Source organism: Cucumis melo, chromosome 11, assembly GCF_025177605.1.
Source record: "Cucumis melo cultivar AY chromosome 11, USDA_Cmelo_AY_1.0, whole genome shotgun sequence".
Lineage (NCBI taxonomy): Eukaryota > Viridiplantae > Streptophyta > Magnoliopsida > Cucurbitales > Cucurbitaceae > Cucumis > Cucumis melo.
This window is the reverse complement of record NC_066867.1, coordinates 13,361,866-13,388,660: the sequence shown is the minus strand read 5'-3', so window position 1 is coordinate 13,388,660 and position 26,795 is coordinate 13,361,866. Positions and strand designations below refer to the sequence as shown.

The window sequence follows — 26,795 nt, the reverse complement described above, 5'->3', positions numbered from 1 at the left end:
CCGACGCCGTTTTGTACGTCGGGATATCCTTTCCCGACGTACTTTGCATTTTCGCCGACGTATTTGTGCGTCGGGAGTACCCCCATCTCTTGTAGTGTAATTATTTAATTAAATTCAACAACACTAAAAATCCACAATTTTACTTAATTCTTATAACTTATCATTTAATCAAAAACTCAACAAACACCACATGCCAAAACCTCTAATTAATTAAATATTCATCCAAGAAATATTTAATTAATTTTAATTTCCACATAAATCAAATGAATTAAAAAATAACGCCCAATAAATTAAATTTAATTAAACAAAATTAAGATAATTAACTCCAAAATTATCTTAATTTTTGGGGCGCTACAATCTTCTCTCCTTTAAGAAACTTTCGTCATCGAAAGTTCTAATCTTTGAACAACTTAGGATACTTGGCTCTCATGTCTTAATTAATTACAAGTTCTACCAAACTCCATAATCTTTAATTAAATATACACACCCATGTATATATATATATATATATATATATATATAATTAATCCAACACAAAACACCAAATACATTCCTTAACTTCAAATTCCACTTAATGTAACAACACCCAAAATAGGTTCCTTAATTTATGGGGTGTTACACTTTGTTTGGTCCCTCCTCCATAAAAAAATTAATATGGTGGATATCCTTAAAAAAAAAGCTCTGCAATTCTTATCTAAATTCAAGTATATGTGTTCTATGTATGGAAAAAGGCTAGGATTTGGATCATCTCTTCCTCAACTACAAGGTAACAAATTCCCTCTATAACAGATTCTTCTCGCATAGGGAACTTTGCAGACAAAAATTGTATCCAAGCCATAAAGGCATGTGCTCTCTCAAGCTCACAAGCAATGAAAACGTCGTTAAGCTCAGTGGTGGAACCACAATTCTATGGTCAATATGGAAGGAGAGAAACAACAAAACCTTTAGGGAAAAACAAAATTTGACCATCAACCTATGGGAAGATGTGTGTAATTTTATTTGATTGTGGTCTTGTGAAAACAAATTGCTCTTAAATTACAATTTGATACAAATCTCCCTCGATCTACAAGATTTCATTAAATAAGTTTTTTGTACTGGGCTTCACTCTAGTCCCTCTCTTCGATTCTGTACGACTATTATCATAGTAATATATTAGGAGTTCTATGTGCAACATCTCTTTGGAGATTGATATGCACATAGATCTATGTTATTTTTTGCTAAAAAAATAAAGTTGTTATTTGAGGACTTATTAATGAAATTGAATGTTATAAACTTGAATCAAATAAATTAAGATCCCAAGACTATATTGACCTAGCCGAGGTTATAAACAACTTGTGAAGAATTATTAATTTTCAAAGGTTAGTAAACCTTTGAAAAAGTTTTTTCGATGGAATCTATTTCAACACATTTCAAATGTTGAAATAACCTCTTAAAAAAGATATATCAAAGGTCTTTTAGTGGTTCTAACCTTAAAAAATGGTCAATTTTCTTGTAGTGGTTTTTCTCCAATTTCTATCTCGCTCTCAATTTCCTTCACTTATATATCAAGTCCCACAAGCTGGTTCTAAGTGTGAAGAATAGCAGATCAACTCTAGTGGTGGTCTTGAGTTCGATTTTATGAGAAGATTTTGAGGATCAGGCAAACTTTGAAGGTATGTTTTCTATAAACCCTAATTTTATGCATCAAGCCTGTTTTTCTTACAAAACTTGATTAAAAAGGTCGATAGCCACATGTCTAATTAGTAATTTATGTATGAGATACACTAACACAAGTCAATATCGTAGATGTTTATTAATCTATTTATTAGTGATGCATACTAATAAATTAGAATTTACACGTCAAAATATGTAAATAGATATGCATAATTTTAAAATATTTTTTTTAATAGCAAACGTAGAGGAACGAAGAATTGAATCCATATCCCAAGAGAAGAAATACTAATGAGAATTAATGTTTGAGCTATATTCAATTCATATATTGACAGTTTTTTGAGAACTAATATTTATTTGATTATTATTTTTGAAGCACTATTAAATAATACTTGAAATAAGTTGGTCGTTAAATGATGAATTTAAAAGTATAGACTTTCTAACATGGTTGGATCAATCATTATATTTTGATGATTAGGAGTTTAAAATTTTTGAGTGAGATTGACCAAGTTTTATACCATTTAATATAAAAAAGAGGAAAATAATAAAATATTGTAAATTTGTAACTATTGGTGGCATATTTATTTTAAAATTCATATCCAATGATGAATATGAAATCATTAGTACATAAACAAGTTATGGAAAACTTCAGGTGAAATATATCTAATAGTCCTAAATTTGTTGTTTTTTTTTTCCTTCCCAAAAACAATCTAAATGTCGACATCTAAATTGAAAGGAGTATAGTCTTTGAATAAAATCCCATCATAAATTACCTTGATCCAATCAAAGATAAGATTTAGGATGTAAAAAGTAGAGTAAAAAACAAGGTCTAAAATTTACAGATATAATTAGTTGCGCAAGCAATAAAATCCTAACTCATCATATAGCTTAGCCTTTTAAAAGCATTAAGCTTTCAAGGAGCTTTTCTTCAAGTCACAATCACCATTTTAAATTCTATCATTCATGGGGAAATTTTCAAAAAAATTAAAATTAAAATTAAAATAAATCCCACTTTATTCTTACTGTCATTATCAATCCTAGCTTTTCATAAGTATAGACACAACCAAAAAAAAAAAAAAAAAAAAAAAAAGGAAAAAAATGAAAGAAAAAGAAAAAGAGAAGAGAGGTTGTGACACACATACAAATATTTATAAAATAATATATATAATGTGTACTTTGGGAATTATATCTTTACATTAGCTCACTTTCATAAATCGTGTATTTGAAGCAAAAGACGAGCTTTTAGTGCCTCCAAAAGGACCTTCGGTTAAAGTTGCTTTTTTGATATATGGGTCATATATATGTTGCACACACATTGGTCCTCTTTTATCATAATAATTAATAGTAACAAAACTAGTAATAATAATTAAAGGAAGTGATTCATATTTAATCAAATTAAACTATATTTTATTTCAAATTTTTTTATAAAAAAAATCTTAAACTATATTTAATTGAATTGAATTGATGGGTGGCCCTTTTTCTTTAAACTGCTCCCCATCAATTTATACCATTTTATTTTTACAAATAGAAAATTATTGTAAATATTATGATGAAATTATTTCAAAACACAGTAAAGTTTTTATCATTGTAATATATTCTAAAATTTTATCATATTCGAAAAATTATGATTGAATTGTAAGTCTTGTATGATCCGATAAATTTTTTGATAGAAGATTTTTATCAAAGAGATTAAATTCAAATTATAAACTATAATTATAAGTTATATCTCATTTATAATAGGAAAGCCAAAATAACCATTTAACAATAAATAAATGAGTCAAATTACAGAATTTTTGTGGATATAGTTTTAAAAGTTAAAATTGAGTTCTTATAATTTAATAAAATATTATCAAATAATCTTTACGTTTCAATCAAATTCCAATTGTAATTTTTTTCTTAAATTATAATGGATTGAATTTGTAATTTAATGGAGTAATTAAGAATATTGAAGAAAGCACAAGTGTTTAGCGCTTTACCTTGGAGAATCTTTCTCATTCTCCTCTTAAAAAGATCTAAATTAAAATTCGTAGTTCCTTAATTATTTCTTTTTGTAGTAAAGATTGGTTAAGAAAAAAAAAGAACCAAAGAAAGAAAGAAAGAAAAAAAAAAAAAAAAAAAAAGAGAAGCTAAAGGTAAGTAAGGGATGGAGCTAGGTACTAGGAAATTCATAAGATACGTTCATGTACTTGCTCCATTAAATAATTTATGACGTGCATGAACAGAGACACAAAAAACACAAGAGTTATTGATATTCTTGGGAAAAGAGTAACCTTTTTTTTTTCTGATATATAAATTTAATTTAATTATGGGACTGGTAACATATTAGAAACATAGTACACTAAATAAAATTTAACCAAAAAAAAAGAAAAAAAAAAAAAAAAGAAAGAAAGAAAAGAACAAAAACAAAAACCCAAGTGATTATTTATCAGGTACAACCGAAATAAAAGCTAAAGTACTTAATTCTAATACATATATATGTGTTGTGTGTTTGGTAAGATTAGTTTTAAAGCTTTTACATCAATATGGCGTAACGCATGCCATCGCTTACCATAAGGTGGTTGATCTCGGAAATAGTGGAGGCAAAATAGTGGTCACCAGAGAGCCAGAAGGCGTCGGGGGAGCGGTGAACAGAGGGTGGAGCGAAGCAAGAGAGAATAGAGAAAGGAGCACGAATGATGTTGAAGATGGCGGTGGAAAAGGTTCGTCGGTTGTTGGCGGCGGCAGCGTAAGTGGGGAATTGATCAGTTGTAGTGAACATACTCTCATCAGCAATGCGGTGGCTGTTGGTGAAGTTGTGGAGGGTGGGGCGAATAACTGCAAACACCCGCCACATGATGATGATGTGTGTATATATATGGGTGTGTGTATGTGTGTGTTAGTTTTTTCTTGGGCTGTAGATCCTAAGGGAGGAAGAGGGAATAAACTAATGGGGGGTTTTGAAGAAGGAAATGAAGGGAAGAGAGAGAATGGGATGGGGGGTTTAGATTTGATAAATAGGAAAAAAAATATCAGTTAAGTTGGAGGGCTTTTTCTTTGTGGTCCTGCAGAGTTTATGGTATGGCTAGTTGGCTAGTGTGCCTAGGTCTTCCCACTTCCTTTTAAAGCCCATCATCCCCAACCCGCAAAATAAATTATAAAATAACATATTACTATTTTCAAATATACTAAAATCAATTAAAATATCTATATAAAGTACAATACAATATTCTAGTTTATTTACTATATACTATGCATACACAGGTAATTATAATGTATTTTGCAATATTTATAAATTTTTTAAGAAGTTTGGTTAATTCTTTAATATATAAGTGTGATATTTGTTTTTGTTGAAAAAAAAAATAATAGAAAAAGTAAACTTGAAGAAAATTCTAAATCCAAAAATAATATCACAAAGTTGAAAAGTTTTACGATACGAAGAATTATCCCTCCTAGATGTTAATTTCAAAATATTATTCAACGCAATTAACTAATATATATATTTAAAGTGCTTCAAATTGGGATGATTTAACATTAAAATTATATATACTATAATATAGTAATTGAAGTTCATTACTTTCTTAAAACTTGGATAATCGTCGAAATTCAATAAATTTTAGAAAAAATAAATTTTTAAATTTAAATTACTTCTCTTGCTTTTCTTTTACCATTTTAGTTCATACCATTCATGATTTATATATATATATATATTAATTTAATTATTTATTTATGAAAAGCCACTTATTGATAAACTAAAATAGGCTCAAGGTCAATCGTAAAATACAAACAACAATCAAGTATGGAATACAAACAACCTTACTTAGAGCTAGAAAAGTTGTACAAGCAACTGATAAAAACTCACAAAACCACCATCACTTTTAGTTTAATCTAAAGAAGAATAAGAAGCAAGTAATCCATGCACCCTAAATAAATAAATTATGATAACTTGAGGGGAGGTAAATCTGATTTTTTTAAAAAAACAACTAATATGTCCTCGTTGATCTTGACTTTTATCTTATTTCTAATTTGAACATGAAAGCTAGTGTGAGAAGTACACCCTACAAATAAATGGATTAGTGTTAACCAAATTTGTGTAGAGTAAAATATAAAAGAATGGATGTTAATTTGGAAAAGAAGAAATTAAGTTGGTGGGTGGATGTGTGTGGGTATATATTTGCTTGCCTCTCTCTTTAGTCGAATTAAGTGACATTTGTGGAGACTACGAATATGTCATACACACGTTTTCATAGGACATAAAACGGGACGGGTCGGGTTAAATGCAAAATCGAGGCCGTCCACTAGAATTTGGAGAAGATGATCAAAGCGGTTGATTAGAGGGACGGAAAAGAAGAAAAGAAAAGCAAGAGGAGGGAATGATGGATGTTAGAAAATAAGACAGCAGTGCACATGAGTGGGTTCCACTTGCGTTAAAAAAGGTATCGATTCCTAATCTAATCGATTGAGACCCCACCCCACTCCACCCCACCTATTCTTATTTTTCTCTTGGCTCTCCTTCTTTCTCTATACATAGGATTACATTGTTTACAAAGATTTTGTTAACTACCAAAGCCTTTTTTTTCCAATCAAATTTTATTAAAACTATACAAACTAAATTCTAATCTCTAAGATTTTTGTTTAAATATAACTCTCCTTTGTTTAATTTAAATTTTGGGGAATGCGTGAAAATGACAAATATAAAAATAGAAAAATAGCAAATTGTTATCTTTTTTATTTATGACAAAACTAACTGTTTTAAATATTTTCTCACTTTTTTGGTCTGAAATTATCTCTCCATGGATGACAATTGTTCATATACAAGTACAATGTATTTTTTGAGATCGAAAAATCAAATAAAATATCATATATCACGATTACACTGTATTTGTAAACACATTCACTTATGATAATTATTAACCAAATCAAAAAATTATTATATTCTTTGAGAGACCCCTAAACATATTCAATTGTTTTCAATATCCCCTAATTATCGTGCCTTCAAATTAATCAAAAATAAATTCAAATATTTAATATTTTATCCAAAGTATTATAGATTCAAAATTATATAATGCAACAATTAATTATTATGATAAAAAATAAGAAATTAACGAAAAAGAGTTTCAAATATTCATTTTTTCCTTTTTGGAATTTTACATTCAAAAGTGAATCCCTCCCTAAAATTATGATAAAGATAATGCAACAATTAATTATTAACAAAAACATTAAAAAATTAACGAAAAATAATTTAAAAGATTCAAATTTTATACACACCTAATACCGATCATTCCCTAAAATCATGGCAAACATAATGCAAATAATTATATTTGCTACATTAGTTAAGTTTATATTCAAAATTCAACCCTCCCTAAAATCATGCCAAATACAATGCAAATATTAACAAAAAAAAAAAAATCAAATATTCAATATTTTTCTTTTTGGAATTATAGATTCAAAATTGAATCTCTCCCTAAAATCATGACAAAGATAATGCAATAATTAATTATTATGATAAACATTAAGAAATTAAAGAAAAAGAATTTAAAAGATTCATTTTTTTAAGCACCACATACCAAACTTTCCTTAAAATCATGGCAAATATAATGCAAATAACTATCTTTGGTAAATTAGTTAAGTTTAAATTCAAAATTCAACCCCTCCCTAAAATCATTCCAAAATTCAACCTCCCATTCTCATCATTTTTTATTTTCTAAATTATTTACTAAAAAAACACACATAATAAATTAAGTTTACATTTTCTTAATTTTAACATTTTTATTTTCTAAATTATTTATGAAAAATCATTAATTTTGCATTGCTAATATTAGATTTCTAAGATTCTGCCATGTTCGTGTATTTTTTGAGATAAAAAAATTAAATAAAATATCACATATCACGAATACAGTGTATTTGTAAATAATAATTCTTAACTAAGTAAAAAAATATTATATTGTTTGAACAATCCCTAAAGATATGCAATTAGTTTTAACATTCCCTAATTATTAGGATACAAAATACAATGTATTAATTTTAGATTCTTAAGTTGAATTCCTAAAATTATGCCAAAGATAATGTACAATCCATTAATTGTATATAATTTATTTTGTTGGGTGTTAAAGTTATTTAAGTTTGAAAAGGAAAAGAAAAAAGAAAAAAAATATATATAAATTTTATAATATTATAATATAGTATAATATAATATATATAATATGAATTATATTATTATTATTATTATATTTTTTAAAACCTTAAATTCATCATCATCTTCTTCATCTCAGTAGCAGCCACCCACTCTCATCATCTTCTTCTTCGAAATCACACGGCCGTCGCCGCCCCTGCCACTACAAGAAAATGGAGCATTCCCAATGTCAAAAAGCACGTCGGCATAAAGAACGTCGGGAATAAGGGCTTTTCGACGCCGTCAACAACGCGTCGGGAGATGCGTCGGGAAACAATCTTTTCCGACGCACCACGAAGGCGTCGGCAAGAATACGTCGAGAAAAGGGTAAATTAATTTTAAAAAACGAACTATTCCCGACGCCGTGAACAGTGCGTCGGGAGCGGCGTCGGGAATAGGGGTTTTTCCCGACACCGCATGAAACGTCGGGAAAAGGGTTTAATGAGCGTTGGGAATTCCCCTTTTCTCGATGCGTTTTGAGGGATTTCCCGACGCCACGTCACTGCATCGGGAAATCCCTTTTAAATTCGTTTCAGTTCTGTAAATTACAGATCCGAAACCGAGAGGAGAAAAAGAAAGGAGAAAAAGTCGTTGCGATTGTTACCGTTGTTCCGCCGTCGTCCGTCGCCGCCCTCCTTTGTCGTTGTCCCTCGCCGTCGTCTGCCACTTTAGGTAAGTGAAATATGAAAATTTATTTAGTTTAAGTTTATGTTTTAGGGTTTTTTTTTTATGAAAATTAGCTTAGGGTTTTTTTTATGAAAATTAGTTTAGGATTTTCTTTTGGAATAGATTTTTGTTTGTTAAATGCATTTTTGTATAGAGTGTGTGTAATTTGTGGTTGAATTGAAATTGAAATTTGAAATTTGAATGTTTTAGGATTTTTGTTTTAGAAAATTGAATTGAGGGGGGATTTTATAGTTAAATGAAAATTGAATGGGGGTTGAATTGGGGGAGGGGGTTTATTGTTAAATTGAAAATTGAATTGGGAGGGGGGTTTATATTTGAATTGAAAATTGAAATTGGAGGGGAGGGGGGTTAATAGTTAAATTGAATTGGGGGAGGGGGGGATGTATAGTTAAATTTAAAATTGAATTGGAGGGAGGGGGTTTAAGTTAAATTGAAAATTGAAATTGGGGGGGGGGGGGGTGGGAATTTATAGTTGAATTGAAAATTGAAAGTGGAGGGGGGGGGGTGAAGTTAATAGTTAAATTGAATTGGGAATGTAATATGTGTGTTAAGATTTGTTTTGGCTATCCTGCAGTTATGGTAGCCTGTTTGTGTTGAATATTTTTATTGTTGATTTGAGATGGCTATCCGCTTTTTTGTTTTGAATTTGTTTATGTTTGGGATGGCTATCCTGCAGTTATGGTAGCCTTTTTTGTTTTGATCAATTTGCTGGTTTCAAGGGGTGGTAGTAGGATAGATTGAAGTATTTTGTTGTTAATAATTAGGTTGTGTTGGCTATCCTGCAGTTATGGTAGCCTCTGTAGTTTGGAGGGGTTTGTAGGATGCGAAGATATTTTGAAATATTTTGTTGTTAATAATTAGGTTATGTTGACTATCCTGCAGTTATGGTAGCATCTATAGTTTGAACTTAGTTATTGAAAAATAGTGAAAATTCAGGGGAGTAAGTTATGGATGTGAGAGAGTGAGAGACATATGTTTCTAATCAAACCTATTTATGTTTTAGGGACTTAAACGATGGATAAGGGTTGGATGAAACTTAGAAATAAGTTATCCCTTGAGTATAGACATGAAGTGACCCAATTTTTAGAATTTGCCAAATTTCACGTTGATGCTTACGGACGATTGAGGTGTCCATGCAAGAGATGTTTGAATTTAAATTGGAGCTCATTAGAGGGTGTGGAACGACATCTGCTGACTATTGGAATATCCCCCTACTACACAAAATGGGTGTATCATGGAGAGTCATTAAGCTATAGAGGTACATAAAACTTTGAGGAAGGAACTAGTAGTAATCCTTTTAATGAAGGAACTAGTAGTACACAATTTAATGAAGAAGGTGATATCTTTGGTATGCTAAATGATTTACAAGCCCCTATTGAACATGAAGAGGAAATAGAGGAATTTCGTTTGGAAGATGAAATGGCGATGAATGTTGGAGTAAATATAGATGAAGATACAACAAATAATATATTTCAGGACTTATTGAATCAAACACATAATGAGTTGTACCCCGGTTGTTCTGAATTTTCGTCGTTGAATTTTTTGGTTAAGTTGATTCATGTGAAAGTTCTAAATGGTTGGAGTAACAAGTCGTTCGACATGTTGTTAGAACTTTTAAGAGCAGCGTTTCCAATGTGTAATAGTACTATTCCTAGTTCATTTTATGAAGCAAAACGAAAACTTCGTGACTTGGGCTTGGGATACGAGACTATTCACGCGTGCAAGTATGACTGTGTATTGTATTGGAAAGAGTTTGCTGATTTGCAACATTGTCCTACATGTGGCGAGGCTAGGTACAAGGTTAATCATAATAGAGGGAAAAAAATTCCGCATAAGGTATTGCGCCACTTTCCTTTGGTACCTAGATTACAGCGCTTGTTTGTATCGCAGGAAGGGTCTGCTGACATGAGATGGCATAGGGACAAACATGTTGAAACAGATGATGTCTTGAGACATCCAGCTGATGCAGAGGGGTGGAAGCACTTTGATTCTGAATTTCTTGATTTTGCTTCTGATCCACGAAATGTGCGTTTGGGCTTGGCTTCAGATGGGTTTAACCCATTTGGTCAAATGAGTACCTCGTACAGTATGTGGCCTGTTGTGTTACTTCCTTACAATTTGCCACCATGGAAATGCATGAAAGAGACAAATTTCTTTATGTCACTGCTCATACCCGGTCTTAAATCTCTTGGTAGGGAAATTGATGTGTATCTCCTACCATTGATTGAGGAATTGAAAGACTTATGGACTTTTGGGGTGCGTACGTATGACTCTCTTACAGGTCAGTTCTTTCAGCTATACGCAGCCTTGTTGTGGACGATTAATGACTTCCCGGCGTATGGTGACCTATCAGGGTGGAGTACGAAGGGGTATCAGGCATGTCCTATATGCATGGGTGATAGATCGTCCTTCGGGATACGAGGTAGAATATCTTTCATGGGACATAGACGCTATCTTCCACAGAATCACGTGTGGCGTAGAAGTATGCTACACGATAGAAAGGTAGAGCGTAAGGCTCCTCCTGTGGTGATGAATGGGGATGAAATATTAGAACAACTAGATCAGTTATGAGTAAACATCCTTCAATATTAGAACAACTAGATCAGTTGGAGTTTCCATTATATTAGCCGTGCATTCCAGGTATTTGTCATGATTAATTATGATAACAAGTTTTAATATGTATAAGAAATAAACAATATAATTGTTTTAATGCAGGAGCAATCATGGATAGAAGCAGCCTTACAATCATAGTAGCGGGTCCAAGTCGTTTCTACAACGACAGTATGAGCTCGCTGAAAGAAGAGGGCAACCGGTCGATCGTGTGGAATTGTTCCGGGAAACACACGCTTGAGCTGGGACATTCGTGTCGTAGGTCGCCGAGGATGCGCACGTAAGTTATACCCTTATTAATTATCCACTTTTATTATATATTTTTGCACGTTACCTAACATAATTTTTAAATTTGTTGCAGAATCAAATGCTGGAACTCCAATCCCAGCCTACCCCAGAGGGTAGTCAGCCACTCTCTGAGGATGAGATATGCGATCAGGTGTTGGGTAGACGACCAGGCTACTCAAAAGGCCTTGGTTGGGGACCCAAGCCGAAGGCCCGCATAACGGCAAGTGTAAGCAGTTCGTCGACATCTTGTTCGCAGTCCACACAAAAAGAGATTGAATTACAAGCTAAACTTCATGAAGCTTTCGAACGGATTGAAGTACAAGATAGAAATCACCAAGCATTAGCTTCACAAGTGGAAGCTATGAAAAAGATGATTGAAGACCTAACTCGTGCACAACAGGGACCACCACATGATCCCTAGCTCTGCGGTACGTCGTATATGTCTCTATTATTCTTAAGTTTTTGCAATATATGATTATGTATTAAACTTAATTATTTTTATACCATTTTTAGGACCGAAGGTGTAGAATGACGCGCATACGCACCTCGTTGGGAGATTTTTCATTATGTTTATGTTTTTTCTATTTTGAGAACTATATTTTGTTGTAGTCAACTTATTCGTATTATTAATTTTAATTCTATTTTTTTAATTTGTGTTTGTATATTTATTAATTTATTTTAATTTAATCTAAGACGTCGCGAAATTTTTTTGAGCAATCCGAACATCATTGTGAATGTTTGAGCAAAATATTATAAGGAAAAAAGTAAAAATAAAATATTTAAAAACAAATATAAAAACGATTTCCCAATGTTCATTCGTTAGGAAAAAAACGTCGAAAAACAGGTTTTCCCGACGCATCTCCCGACGTCGAGAAAACCTTTCCCGATGCCGAGTTGGTACGGCATCGGGAAAGCCTCTCGCGACGTATTTCTCCCGACGTTCTTCCCGACGTCGTTTTGTACGTCGGGATATCCTTTCCCGACATACTTTGCATTTTCGCCGACGTATTTGTGCGTCGGGAGTACCCCCCGTCTCTTGTAGTGTGCCTCTCTTCTCTCCATCGAGATCTCCGGCGAAAATCTCCCTCCGTCCGTCGAAGCTGCCACCGTCACCTTAGTTCTATTTCAACCTTCTGTTTGTCGTTAGTCCAAGCCACCACATCCTGAGTCGCTTCTCTTTCCGTCAGCCATATCCCCTGCATCGCGACGTCCGAATCTAAAGCGAATGGATTGTGTCTGCTCCAATCGGTGTTTGTCCACGAAGTTCTGACCGCCATTGTCGCATCTCCACGAACCCAGCCGCTGCCATCACGATCTCTTATTCGCATGGAGCTTGTTGCACCATCCATCCTTCTCCGTAGCAGGCTGCTGCACCAGGGTGTACTCTCCTCGCCGTTGAAGAAGCCTCTGTCCTCGAGCAGTCATGTCCCAAGTGTGGGTGCATAGTTTGAATTAATTATAGGGTATTTGTAGATGTGGGTGTATAGTTTGTATTAATTATAGGGTATTTATGGATTCTGTTACAAATGTATTTAGGAATCACATTTGTTAATTAGATAGGGTCATTTAAGGCATTGTTCTCCCATTTATTATTTAAAAAATTTCTGTTTTGCTATTTTGTCAATTTAAATTTACAAATTCTAATTTTTCTATTATTCTTATCAACCCTTAAACTTTTGAGGTTGTTTGGCCCATGGTTTTGGATTCAAGTGGGCTTGGCATTTAATGTCAAGCCCACGTTTTGCCCAGAGTCTGAAAGTAACAGATTAAGAAATGAGGTAAATTGGGGGATTCAATATTTTTACAAAATTAAAAATGAAAAAAGTATCTCTCCTCTTAATTTCTTTCAGATCTCTCGTCTCTCTTCCCATCTCTTCTGCACGCTCTCATTCAAACCCTAGCCTCTTCATCTCCTCACGTCTCTTCATCTCCTCATTTTTCTCTTCTTTCGTCAAGAATCTTTCCGCTGAGTTCTCTTTTTCTTTTTTTTCATACAAAGAAGCAACAGTAAAAGGAAATCGGATGCCGATGGAGAAATTACAGATTTATTCGCAGGTCTGTGCTATTCGTAATGCTTTTCTTTAATGCTTTCTTTGTTCTAATTTTTTTTATTATGTATTGCTTTGTTCCATTTTTTGTTTGTTCTATCTTTTCTGTTCTCGATTTTGTTGTAAAGTTCTTTTTTTTGTTGTGTTTTTCCTATTCTTGCATGCACTTCTTTGTTGTAAGGATCTATTTTTCCTGTGTTTTTTTTGTAATGCATGCATCTCTTTGTCTTAAGGTTCTTTTTTCTTTTTGTGTTTTCCTGTAATGCATGGATTTTTTTTTTGTTGTTGTAAGGTTCCTTTTTTCCTAGTTTTTTTTTATGTTTGCAAGATACATTTTTTTAAAATTTTTTTATTACCCATTCTTAGTTTATGTAGTCATGGACGTTGAAGTTTATTCTGGACAACACCCGTTCGAATCTCATTACCAATTCTATTAGAAATTCAAATTTCGGTTTAGTACTAAAACTATCATATTAAAAGAATCCTTGGCATTGTCATTGATTAATGAGACCTTCTTTCAAAGGCGACGAGTTAACTTGGATGCTCATGAATATATTAAAAAAAAGAAAGTGATATATCGTTCATACTATAACTCTTTGTGGCAGTGCTAATTTGGACATTGCTTCAATTCTCTGATTCTTGCTTACTTTCTTATTATTATTGAAAAGCTTATTTCTTGTAGAGAAAAAAAAAGTTGGAATTGGAGTTACTATTGTTTTTAATTCATTTGTTTTAGCACGGCATGCCTAGATGTTGTCCTTTGTTCAAATTTCATTTAGTAGTTTGCACTAGATAGGATATTGCCCATGCGTTATTGTGAATTTGTTTGAACCATGCTCATAATTGTTGCATCAAGTGAAAAAGATGGATATGCTTGATGGAGTTTCCATTACCTGATCTGAAAAAGTGGAGGATGAGTTAGTTTTGGATGTAAATGATATTGAACTTGTGTCGTGGTTTTATGCCCTTATTAACAAGGTTTGTCTTCTTCACACTCACTGTAACGACCCAACTCTTTATACTCAGCTGAGGTCATTACTACTCGAATGAAAATAAAACTATTTCAATTAAAATAGAAAATATTGACTTTTCATAATTTAAAAAATAAAATATTCATTAAAAACATAAATAACTAAAGTAAGTAGAAATAAATCTAAAAGTAAATTTCTAGCTCGGGCCCTATCTAGTTTTAAAAGAGTAAAATAAATAAAAATGAATAAATACTGAAATCAAGTCACATGAGGCGGAAGCAAAAGTGGTCCCTGCCACGGTTACTTCTTGTCATTCACCAGGTTTCCTCTACTCTTACCTCTACCTCTGCCTGAAAAGTTAAACATTAGAGAGTGAGTAAATAAAAAAAATATACTCAGTAATGGACATTCTACTAGTCCCTCTAGGTACCCCTCAGTAAGGGACCTTCTACTGGTCTCCTATGGCATGCCACGTGCATTCTGTGATCCCGTTGGAACATCTCTGGTCTTTGATGAACCCAAAGGAACATCTGGGACAAACTGATCTTTAGTGAATCTCGAAAGAAACACTAAGATAATTGGGTTGTGAGTGATCCTGTTGAGCCAATCGTAAACACATCATCTCATACTGGACTGGTGATCCCGTCGGACTACACAGTCATAAAAAGGTGGTTATCCCGAGGGATATCCATGTGGGTATGACTTTAATAGAAAAAGCTAATAATACACCCTATCCATTACATGTAGCATAGCATCGCAGCATCATAAACGTGGCATGAGTATTAATTGAGACATTATTAATCATGAGATTAATACTTCATGTATAAGCATTAACATCATTAAGTATCATCATCATAAATATAACTCAGTCGGATCTATCAGTCATCATAACCTATACTAGACACGAGTAGCAATCATCATAAACATAAACACATTATGCATATTAGCTACATCAGTGCATAATGGAAAAGTTACATGCAAGCTCTGACTTCAATTCATAGGTCTAGTAGGAAAATCTCTTACCTGGAGATTAGCTTAACCAAATGTAATCCTGACAGCAAGGTCAAACTTCCAAAAAATAAATCCTAAACAATAAGGGCAATTTACTAAGTTCAGTAACTTAACTCGCAGTTGACTAAGGATCAAAAAATCTAGTTGCTTTAACTTACCCAAAGTCGAGGTCGAATTCGATTTACACTTAGTTGGACAAATTCCTAGCTCGGCTTCCAATTAAATCTAACCAATTTAATCCAACATCTAAAATTACATTGATTAGAGTCCAAAAATCAATCTATGATGGGTATGCCAAAAACCCAATCAAAACTTACCGAAATAGGTGAAAAAGGTCAAAAATAGGCTAGGTGGCTCAAAATGGCTTGGCTAGAGGGAAAATTGGCTAAGCGGCTTGGCTGAAGGACAAGGCGGCTCGCAGCTAGAGGAGGCAGGTGCACGGCTCACAATTGAGGCAGGCGCGCATAGGGAGGCTCGATACAGCTCAGGTGTGGCTGGCGCGGGCGGATCTTGCACACGTGTGGCTCGACAGTTGACAGAGATGAAACGACAACGACTGACGAATGAAAAGACCAAACGAACTCGAGGCACCGATGAACGGACAGAGGAGCGGCTTGAGTCGTGGGCTGCTTTCAACGACTGTGACGTTCGTGGCGGTTCGGGAATGAGGAACAGTGAAGGAACGAGCGGTGACGTTTATGACGAAGACAAAGACGCTGACGAGCAGATGAAGGTGGCTCAAGTGAGGCCGGGCGACCGACTGGCTTACAAAACACGCGGCGACGAGGACAATTGAAGGAGACGCTAACAACTACGAACGGTGCGGCGTAACGAATCGCGGTGGTGATCGGAAATGGTGGCAGCGCAGCGGAGCAAGGTAAGGAATTAAGGTTTTCCTTTTGATGAAGAAGAAGAAGATGATTAGGGTTTCCACGCTTTCCAAGGCTATTTAATAAGATAATAATAAATTATTATTATTTTTTCTTTTATCATTTCCTTATTTTTTCCAATAAAACAACTCCATCTCTCAATTCATTTAAACCCTTAAATCTACTTTTTAACCTCAAATATCCCTCTCTCTCCAATCAATCACTTGTCTTTTCCAAAATAAATATCTTTACATAATTATATTGTCTACATAATATTATTATTTCAACTTAAACTTTAATTAATTACATAATCATATATAATTAATCAAACTTCTCCCAAATACAAATATCTTAAAACAACCAAAACAAACAACTTTAAACAAAATTCCAACTTTATTTAATTAGATATTTTTCAAAATATCTAATAAATTTCAAACTCCACAAATCAAATATTCCAACAATTGAAAGAAAATTACACCCAAAATTTTCAAAATTAAACTTAAAGATAATTAAAATTAAATTACCTTAATTTGAGGCGTCACACTCACGTACAAAGTTTGTTGTACGTTCAAATCATTTAGTTGTTTATTCTTCTTTGCCTTATTTTGAAAAAGTTTCATGTCAAGAATAAGGATATACGGAAGTTCCTTGGTCGTATCTATGTTAGAGAGAAGAAAACCATAGTTGGAGCAGATGAGTGATTAATACAATTCTAGGTTCATTATATCTGCACTTAGTTTCAAGAGTTTGTTCTTTTTTGGATATTTTTTTCATGACTAATAGCTTAATCTTATGACGTTTCTTTTTGTGTCCACCCTTTGAAAATACATTACAGGTTTGTTTTATGACATTTTTTAGTTAAGGCATAAAAACAATGCTTAGGTAACCCCTTTTTCACTTGATTTCTGCTTACAAATCTAATAATACTGATATTTGGTTCTTCATGTATGCATTGCATTCACATTATATTGATCATCAATTCTTGGTTATGTGAAGCTTAGATGTAACGTCCCAAAAATGAAGATAATTTTGGAGTTAGTTATCTTAATTTTGTTTAATTAGATTTAATTTATTGGACGTTATTTTGAATTCATTTAATGAGAATTATTTGATTTATGTGAGAATTGAAATTAATTAAATATTTGTTTGATGAATATTTAATTAATTAGAGGTTTTGGCATGTGGTGTTTGTCGAGTTTTTGTTTAAATGGTAAGTTAAGAGAATTAAGTAAACTTGTGGATTTTTAGTGTTGTTGAAGTTGAATTTAATTAAATAATTATGGATGTTATTTAATTAAATTGTGGGGTGAAAAATTTGTTGGAGATTTGATAATTATATGTATATGTGGAAATATATATATAATTATTATGTGAAAGAAAGAGATAATTATATTTACAAATATAATTATTTAAGGAAAAGATAATTGTATTTTGAAGAAAGGATATTTAGTAAGGGAGAAAAAGTAAAATAATTATATTTTGGAAAAATATAATTATTCGTAAAAGGATAATTACTTTGGAGAAAGATAAACAATAATTAATTATTGTGGAAGATAATTAATTATTTTGGAGAAAGATAAATAATAATTAATTATTGTGGAAGATAATTAATTATTTTGGAGAAAGATAAATAATAATTAATTATTGTGGAAGATAATTAATTATTCTGCAGAAAGATAATTATTGTTTCTGGAGTGAAGTTGTTATGGTTGGGTTAAGATAATTCATGTTGGAAGTTATAAGTGGTTTATTGGAAAAGATTTGATTGATTAAATTAATTGAGAATTTAAGTTAATTTGAGATTTTGGAAGGAAAAGTTGGTTTTGGTGGAATTGGATTTAATTGAGTATATATATTTAATTAATAATTTGGAAAAGTGAAGTTAATTATATGATGAAATATAATTATATTGTTTGAAAAAGAAGATAATCAATGAGGAGATAGATGGTTGATTTGATTGGATAAGAAAAAATATATATTTATAATGGTTTAAATAAATATATATGTTTATTGTAGATTTTGGTGATAGAAAAATAATAATAATAAAGAAGTATTATTATTATTATTATTATTATTATTATTATTATTATTATTATTAATGGTTATAAATGCATTTTGTGCATTTAAGGCATTTATATAGGAAAGATAATAGGAATAAGATATATGTATATTTTTGGTATTATATATATATATATATATATATATATATATATATATATATATATATATATCTAAGAAGGAAAAGGAAATAATAATAATAAATATTATTGTTATTATTTGGGTCTATAAACAGCATTGGAATGCTTAAGTGAGAAAGTAAAGGAAAAAGAAAAAGGTTTTCATCTTCTTCTCTAAAATAACCCTCTGCTGTCGCCGCCTCATTAGTTGAAATTAAGATTGGTCTCTTTGAAAGCTTGAGGATTTAAATTGATGAATTTTTCCATCAAGGGTCTATATCTGATTCGAGGGTACTTAGATATGCAGTGTCACGACCTACTGGTCTAAAAGTCCCAAAGGGTAAGATGATGCATTCTCTTCTCCCCACACAGTGGTGTTAGACCATATGCTCATTTAATATGGTGTACCTTAATAATTCATTATGGGCGCAACATCGGCAGGTTACTACTATTTGTGAGATGCTAGTGATCCAAATGCTGAAGGATTCCTTGCTCCATACCGAGGTCAACGTTACCATCTAACTGAATGGCGTGAAAGAAATCCACCAAAATGCTCGAAAGATCTATTTAACATGAGGCATTCCTATGCTAGAAACGTTATTGAAAGTGCATTTGGATCATCAAAGGATCGGTGGGCCATTCTATGAGGGAGATCCTAGTACCCCGTTGACATACAATGTAAAATAATAACGGCATGTTGCCTCTTACATAACTTGATACATAGAGAAATGGGTTCAGAGGCAACATTGAGGAGCCACATCTTGGTGAAGGTGGTTCAAGCGAGATGAACATTGAGAATATAAACATCGTGGAAACGACTAATGTCTAAACTGAATGGAGGGATAATCTTGCAAACCAAATGTTTGAGAATTGGAATGATGTATGACTAATATATGTAATTTAGTTTCCTATATAATTTTGTTGTTTTATCACATGATCTGTACTTAAACTATTTTTTGTGTGTAATTGGAGTTAGAAATACATGGGCATTTTCGCTTATATCTTGTATTTTTCAACCTCCATCTGAGTAACCTTGGTAAGCTAATGGAATTAAATTAATATTTTATTAATTTAATTTTGGATTTATTTGGAGTTCCTTTAAAGGTTCAATTGGCTAAGTTTTTAAGAATTAAATCTTGGAGCTTTTTCCAATCAAGGTTGAATTGGTTTCAACCCAAATTTTTAGAAAGTTAATTATTTTAGGAGAATTTTTGGATGTTAGCCAATTGCTAATTTCATTAATTAAGATACTGAGATTTCCTCTTATGATTAGGATCAAGTTAATTGAAGAATTTTTACTGTTAGCTAGGGAGTACCTTGTTTGGCTAAAATCTCCAGGTAAGAGATTCTCCTACTAGACCTTCGAACTGAATTTAAGAGACCGCATGTAATTATGATTATGCATTGATGTCAGCTAAAATGCATAACTTGATGCTATTGATAATGACTGTCATTTTATGGATGATTGATGATGATGACTGATGTTATGTTAATGACTGGTAGATTGATGTTGATGATTGATGTTAGTGACTGGTAAATTGATGTTGATGATTGTTGATGCATGATATATTAATCACATGATTAAGGACGTTACGATTAATACTCATGCCGTGTTATGATGTTATGTTGTGCTACATGTTATGGATATAGTGTTCTGTTAACTTTGTCTATTAGAGTTGTACTTGTATGGGTGTCCTTCGGGATCGCCACATTTTTAGGACTGCGTAGTTCGACGGAATCGTCAATCTGGCATTGACATAGACATGATTCGAGTGATTCGACGGGATCGCTCTCAGCCCGATTGTCTTAGTGTTTCCTCCGGGTACACTACAGACCAGTTTGTCCTAGGTGTTCCTTTGGGATCACTGAAGACCAGATTTGTTCCTACGGGATCACAAATTACTTCCTACGGGATCACAAATTGCACGTGTTCGGGAACGTGCCAGTTCTTGGGTACTTCTTTACAGGACTTTAATGGGAAGTTAACAAACACCTAGCGGGACTAGTAGTAGGTCCCTTACTGAGTATATATTTATACTCACTCTTTCTATGTTTAATATTTCAGACGAAGGTAAAGGTAGAGGAAAGCTGGCGAGCGACAGAGAAGGATCTGTGACATGCCATATGGGGACTCAGTTTTGCTTCCGCGTTTATGTATCAGTGTTTCAGCATTATGTTTTAATGAAAATTTAGTTTTCCCTCGTTTCAAAAAGTGTCTCTTGTCATTGTTTCTTTTTAGTAATGACCTCAGCTTAGTATAAAAAGTTGGGTCGTTACATTAGATGCTCATTAACCGGTTATTTTAAAACATCAAGCTTCAATTTTTTATTAAAGGAAAGAGTTAAATTATATAGAGGAAAGAGTTACATAATTTAAAACAAAAACAAAAACAATTTTTTTAAAAATTTTGTTTTTTAGAAAAAAATTGTAAAATAAGATAGTGTTGTACTTTTTTAAAAAGAAATACTAAATTTAAATCAATTAAGTCTCGTAAGTTGTTTTTTTTAAAAGACATCATTGTCTTTTCTAAAATTAAAACAACTAAACTATATAGAGAAAAGAGTTACATAATTAAAAAACAAAAACGATTTTTTAAAATGTTTTGTAGAAAAAAATTGTAAAAGAAGATAATCTTGTATTTAAAAAAAAAACAATGCTAAATTAAAATCAAGTAAGTCTCACAAGTTTTTTTTCCTTAAAAAAACACTGTTATCTTTTCTAAAATCAAAACTAAATCAAGAAAATTTTCAAGCTTGATAACTAAATTATGTAGAGAAAAGAGTTACATAATTAAAAAAAAGAAAAAAGAACTTGAACCATCAAAATAGATTGTTGTGTTAGGAAACACAATGTTAAAACATAAACATTATTAAGACTTCAAGAGCCTTGTATACTAGGAACTCAATTGTGTATGTTTTGTCAGGAACCTATCGTTAATTAAAGTACTAAAATAGCATGGACGTAGAACAAAACGAGTTGATTGCAATACTTACTGTCATTTGCACAACACAACAACAATGGATGCTAATGTTAAATATGATAATGCGACATGGAGACAGAAGAATAGAAAACCAATCATCACACCTAAGACACCAAATTAGGCAACTTAACTTTTTTCGTCTAATTCTTGAAAGTGATATAGCTTGTCGAGGGAGTACACAGATGGATTGAAGATGTTTTAATATCTTGTGTACTATGTTAAAAACAAGAGGGGCATTGGAAGCCACTCAATATGTGGACGTTGAAGAGATGGTTGCGATTTTGTTGTATATTGTAGTACACGATGTTAAGAACAGGGTAGCTCGACGACATTTTGCAAGATCTGATGAAACAATGTTAAGATACTCTTCAACGCTGTTCTTAATGCAGTTCTTAGACTCCATGAAATCCTTCTTAAGCAACCTGATCCAGTGACCTATTCATGTTTCCACGAGAAGTGACGATGGTTTCAAGTATATAATTGACCTATTCCTAATTAGAGCAACCATGTTAATGCAACTTAGATCAAAATTATTGTAATTCAGTTAAAATTTCTCGTTTTTATATTATTGTCATGAAAAATCAATAGAGTAAAGAGATTGAATTAGAGGTACATAATAAAGTTTATTTTAATTCTTTAACTTTCACATTTTGATCCTTAAAAGTAAAACAAAAATAAAAGATAAAAAACAAAACAGTAGTTTATAGACTCTACCCATTTCAATAATAGATAGATTTTAAAGATTTGTTATACTCGTAAATATTCTAGATTATTATTCTACGTATGATAACTAATCCTTTTATTATTTATAGCCAACTAAGTAGGTTTACTTCTTCTTTCTCGTAAATAACTTCAAATTTATTTTAGGAAAAAATAATGTATTGTTGTTCTTTCAAATTTTTTAGTTTTGTTAGAAAATTTATATTTTTTTAGTATTTCTCCATCATTACTGTATAATTTTTAACTTAAATCTGTGTTGAGCTTAAATCTTCATCTTTTATTTGAAGCTATGGTATTAGTTTGGTAAGATAAAATAAATGTACTAATTAATTTTAAAAGATTTAAAAAAGTAAAATAGAGTTGAGTTTAAAACTTTTTTTTCGTACGGTAATTTAGTTATTCAATTGAAATCTTAATAATTCACCATTTTAAGGACTTTCAATTCTAATTTACAACCGCTTATAACTTTGAGAAATTCGTGTAAATAACAAATATAAGGATAGAAAAAAGAAAAATAGCAAACTGTTATGTCATTTTGATTTATGGCAAAACTAACTGCCATAAATATTTTTCCACTCTTTTTGCCTCGAATTTACCCTTCTATGGATAACAATTGTCTATATACAAATATATTTGTTAAGATCAAAAAATCAAATAAATATCACGTGTATTCCTACAATCCCTAAAGATATGTCATTAGTTACAAAAGACATGACAAATCCGCCTGCTGGATATTTTTTTTTTCAATTTTTTTTGAGCATACCTTTTACAAAGGGCAATTCCTTGCATACAAATACAGTGTATTTGTATATGTCAAAAAAACAAACAAAATATCAGAGAGTAGACTACAGTGTATTTGTAAACACATTCACTTTTGGTAAATCTTAACTAAACCAAAAAATATTTTCTTTTTGTATAAGATTTCACCAACATCCCCAAAGATATGACTTTAGTTTTAACACCCCTAATTTTCAGGATTTAAATCAATTAATTCACATTTTTTTTATATTTCATATTATTTATAAAATTTTTATCAAATAATACATATTACAAAATTTTAGTAACAATTTGAATCTACAATTTATATTATCCCCTAAAATCGTTTATTTGAATTCAAATTTTACCTCATATCCCTAAAATAACACAAGCATAAATTCAACTATTTCGCATTTTTTATTCTTCAAACTATTTATCAAAAAGTAGACTTAAATTATACATAATACATATTTGATATTTATTAACCTTTTGAGTTTAGAAATATATATCTCACCCTAAGTTAGTTTTAATCTTAATTTTTAATATTTTTTTTAAATTCAGTTTTTACACTTTAATTTTAAATAGTTAGTTTGAATCCTTAAAATTATGATAAAGATACCAAACTTAAATTTTTAGATTATCATCCCTAAAATAATGCTAAAACAACAAACTTCGTTTACCTAAATTTTGTTGACTTAAAAATAATTTTATAAACAATACATAACATGGAATTGTTATTTTGAATTCAAATTTTATACATTATCCCTAAATGATGCAAATATATCTACAAGATTATGGGGTTTGTTATATTTTAAACAATTTATTAAATGGCCTTAAATATGCCTCGATGACATTTTTGTAATTAATTGAATTTATTCTTAAGAGAATCGTCGACTTCTCTCCTTCCATGAATTCACTGATTTGAAAGACAACGTCTGGAAAATTTAAAGTGGGACGAGATCTATATGAAATCGAATTTTCAAATCCTGCGCGAATTTGCAAAGGTTCTCTCTAATCAACCTACTCTCAATTGCAAATTCCTCCGGCACGATGGCGGTAATGCAAAGAACCGACATAACGACATTCCTAGACTTTGCTTTTTCGACAATCTCTTTCATGAAAGATGCGTACCAAAGATGCGTACTCTCCTCCTCTCTTTCTACTCTTTGTCAACATCGACTTGTTTCCTATTCAAAGCTTTCATTTACCAGAAGGAGTAAACGAGCTCGAGTTCTGGGTTCTGTCCCAAATGTGTCGAAGCATGTTCTTCAAACCAAAAACTAGCTGAAGGCAGCGACGACAAGATTTTCGAGGAAATCAAGAGATAAGTTGTTGGGATTGAAGGAATTGAAGGATTAGAGGATGGTGAAGGAGTGATTTGAGAAGGGTTCAAAGAGGAAGAAACCAGGGGGAAGAAGGAGCAAGACGAAAATCCCAAAGTTTTTGGTCAGAGGAGCTAACAAAAAGAAAATCCAAAGACTTTGAAAAATTTGAAGGAGATGAGCTGGAAGCTCCAATAGTTTCTCCAAGACGAATGTTTGATTTTGATGTGTTAATCAGGAGTTTGATTTTAATTATAGGGTATTTGTAGTTTCTTGAATAATTGTATTTAGGATTGAATTTTTTCAGTTAGGTAGGGGCATTTATGACATTATTCCAACAATTGGTTTTTCATATTTTCTGGTTTTGCTATTTTATCAATTTATATAAAGTAAATCTTATATTTTGCTATTTTTCTTATCAGCCTTATAATTTTTTAGGGGTGGTTTGTCCCTAGAATTAGAGAGGATCGGAGCCCACCCATGTTTGGTCAATACTAGGATTAGGATTTTCCTAATCCAAGTATTATGATAATACTTCATCTCATTCCCTTTTTTCTTATTCCTCACGCGACAAAAGCTGAAATAATAGTCTGCAGTCTACGCAAACTATTATAATATTCAAATAATATTATAAGTCACTTCTCGTCTCAAACGTCTCTTTTGGTATATAACAATTTAACACCAATGTTTAAACGAGAAATTGCAAAAAAAAAATTAAATGGGACTAAAAGCAATTTAATATGTTTTGCTATATCTTATAAGTAGTTTCAATTTTATTAATATATTTTAAAAAATATCATTATTTAAAATTTTTGAAAATTTTAATTTTTATCGTGGTCCATCAAAATTATGTATTAAATTTAATTAGGTAAATTTGGTCCCAAAAACTTCTTATAATCTATACAGGTAAGAAATTTAATTTTTAATTTTTTGATTTTAATGATAATGAACTTAAAATATGTGATAATGTTAAAGTGTGATGGACTAAATCATTATTGACTGATGTTCATAGGTTGAAATATTACCCAATGAATTAAAAATATATAAACTAACTCGTTATTGTTACTTCCACGTGAATATTAGAACATGAGTTTGAGTGAGTAGCATTGCATTTAAATGGTACAATGAACAAAAATAAAGAATTTTATATAAACTTGAGAATTTGTGTTGCATGTGTTTAATTTGTGGTTTATGGCTCTTAAGTTAGCATACATTATAAAATATAAATGTGTAAGCAAATGTTCACCAAACATCTTGTGTATTATTTTACAAATTTAAACCCTGGTTCATAAACCAAACCACCCTTAAACTTTTATCAACGACAACCGTAAATATAGCCATTTAAGCTTAAAAAATTCTAGATATGTATACCAAATAATGGGTAAAAGTAATATATCAGCGATAGACTATATCACTAATATATTTTGTTATATTTTTAATTTTTTATAAATTTTGTTCACTTAATTATTATCTCTATTAGTGCAATCCAATCTAATTATCTAAAATTTTATTTGTTTATGAAAGATACTTAGATGCATTTAAACAATATCTATCTTTCTGTATCTCATTAACTTATCCAATCATACTTATGATGTGATAAATTTTTGTTTTTTTTTTTTAATAATATGTTAATATATATATATATATATATATATATATATATATATATATATTTTGATGTTGGTTTAAAAAAAGATGTATAAAGATAAATATATATTGAGATGCAGCTGATGTCAATTTTGTTTATTTAATTTCAATAATTAGCATGGTTGATGGAGTGTACTACTCCATTAGAGTATCTTTGAAGTGTACTACTTGAAGTATCATGGTTGCTTTCACACTTTTGTATATCCAATTAATAACCATCGTTTATAAATATACTATTCTTTAAAACGTGTGATGCTCCTTGTCAAGTTAGTTATATGCCATATTTATATTTATCTAATCACTTTTTATGTATATTAAAACTAAATATATTCTCGACTTTGTAGGCTAATAAATAAAATGGCAACTTTAAGCACTCTGAGAGGATCGGATAAGAGAGACTTTTAAAATCATATATATATATACATATATTGTTTATTTTAAAACGAACTCATTCGTCAGTGGTCAATTCATTTACCAATTATTACCTTACCTATCATTCACGCCAACAAAACGTACCTATATGATAAAATTATGAATTTTGACCAAGACTAAACCAAACCTCTTGTAAATCGAAAAATCTTTGAAACTTTAATAGATTTAAAGACGTTTTGAAGACTAAAAATGTTTTAGGGAACAAAAGACTTCAAGATATATGAAGTTAACAGTAGATCCAATATACAAATATCTTTGGCATAAAACGTGTAAAAAGTATATATACACTATTCTAGGTAAATTGTAGCTTATTTAAGAAAACTCATGGGAGAGCCTAAGAACTTGGCAGACCTATGAGGTGAGTTTAAAGATGTTCATAGAACAACCTATAAAGGAGAGCTGGTAGGTCGAATTGTTATTGAAGAGCTTAAGGATTAACTTATAAAAGAGAGTCGAGGAGTTCATAGGCCAAGTGCAAC

The 26,795-nt window shown here is 31.3% G+C and overlaps 1 protein-coding gene and 1 long non-coding RNA gene across 2 annotated transcripts; one reads left to right on the top strand and one right to left on the bottom strand.

The window, feature by feature from the left end:
* Window positions 1–3,901: 3,901 nt before the first annotated feature.
* Window positions 3,902–4,628, bottom strand: LOC103496030 (uncharacterized). The gene has a single exon (XM_008457745.3). The coding sequence runs from the start codon at window positions 4,481–4,483 to the stop codon at window positions 4,163–4,165; it is 321 nt and encodes a 106-aa protein (XP_008455967.2). The 5' UTR covers window positions 4,484–4,628; the 3' UTR covers window positions 3,902–4,162.
* Window positions 4,629–11,439: 6,811 nt separating this feature from the next.
* Window positions 11,440–12,041, top strand: LOC127144059 (uncharacterized). The gene is made up of 2 exons (XR_007815677.1): window positions 11,440–11,811; window positions 11,897–12,041. It is a non-coding gene; the product is annotated as an uncharacterized LOC127144059 (long non-coding RNA).
* The last annotated feature ends 14,754 nt before the right edge of the window (window positions 12,042–26,795 follow it).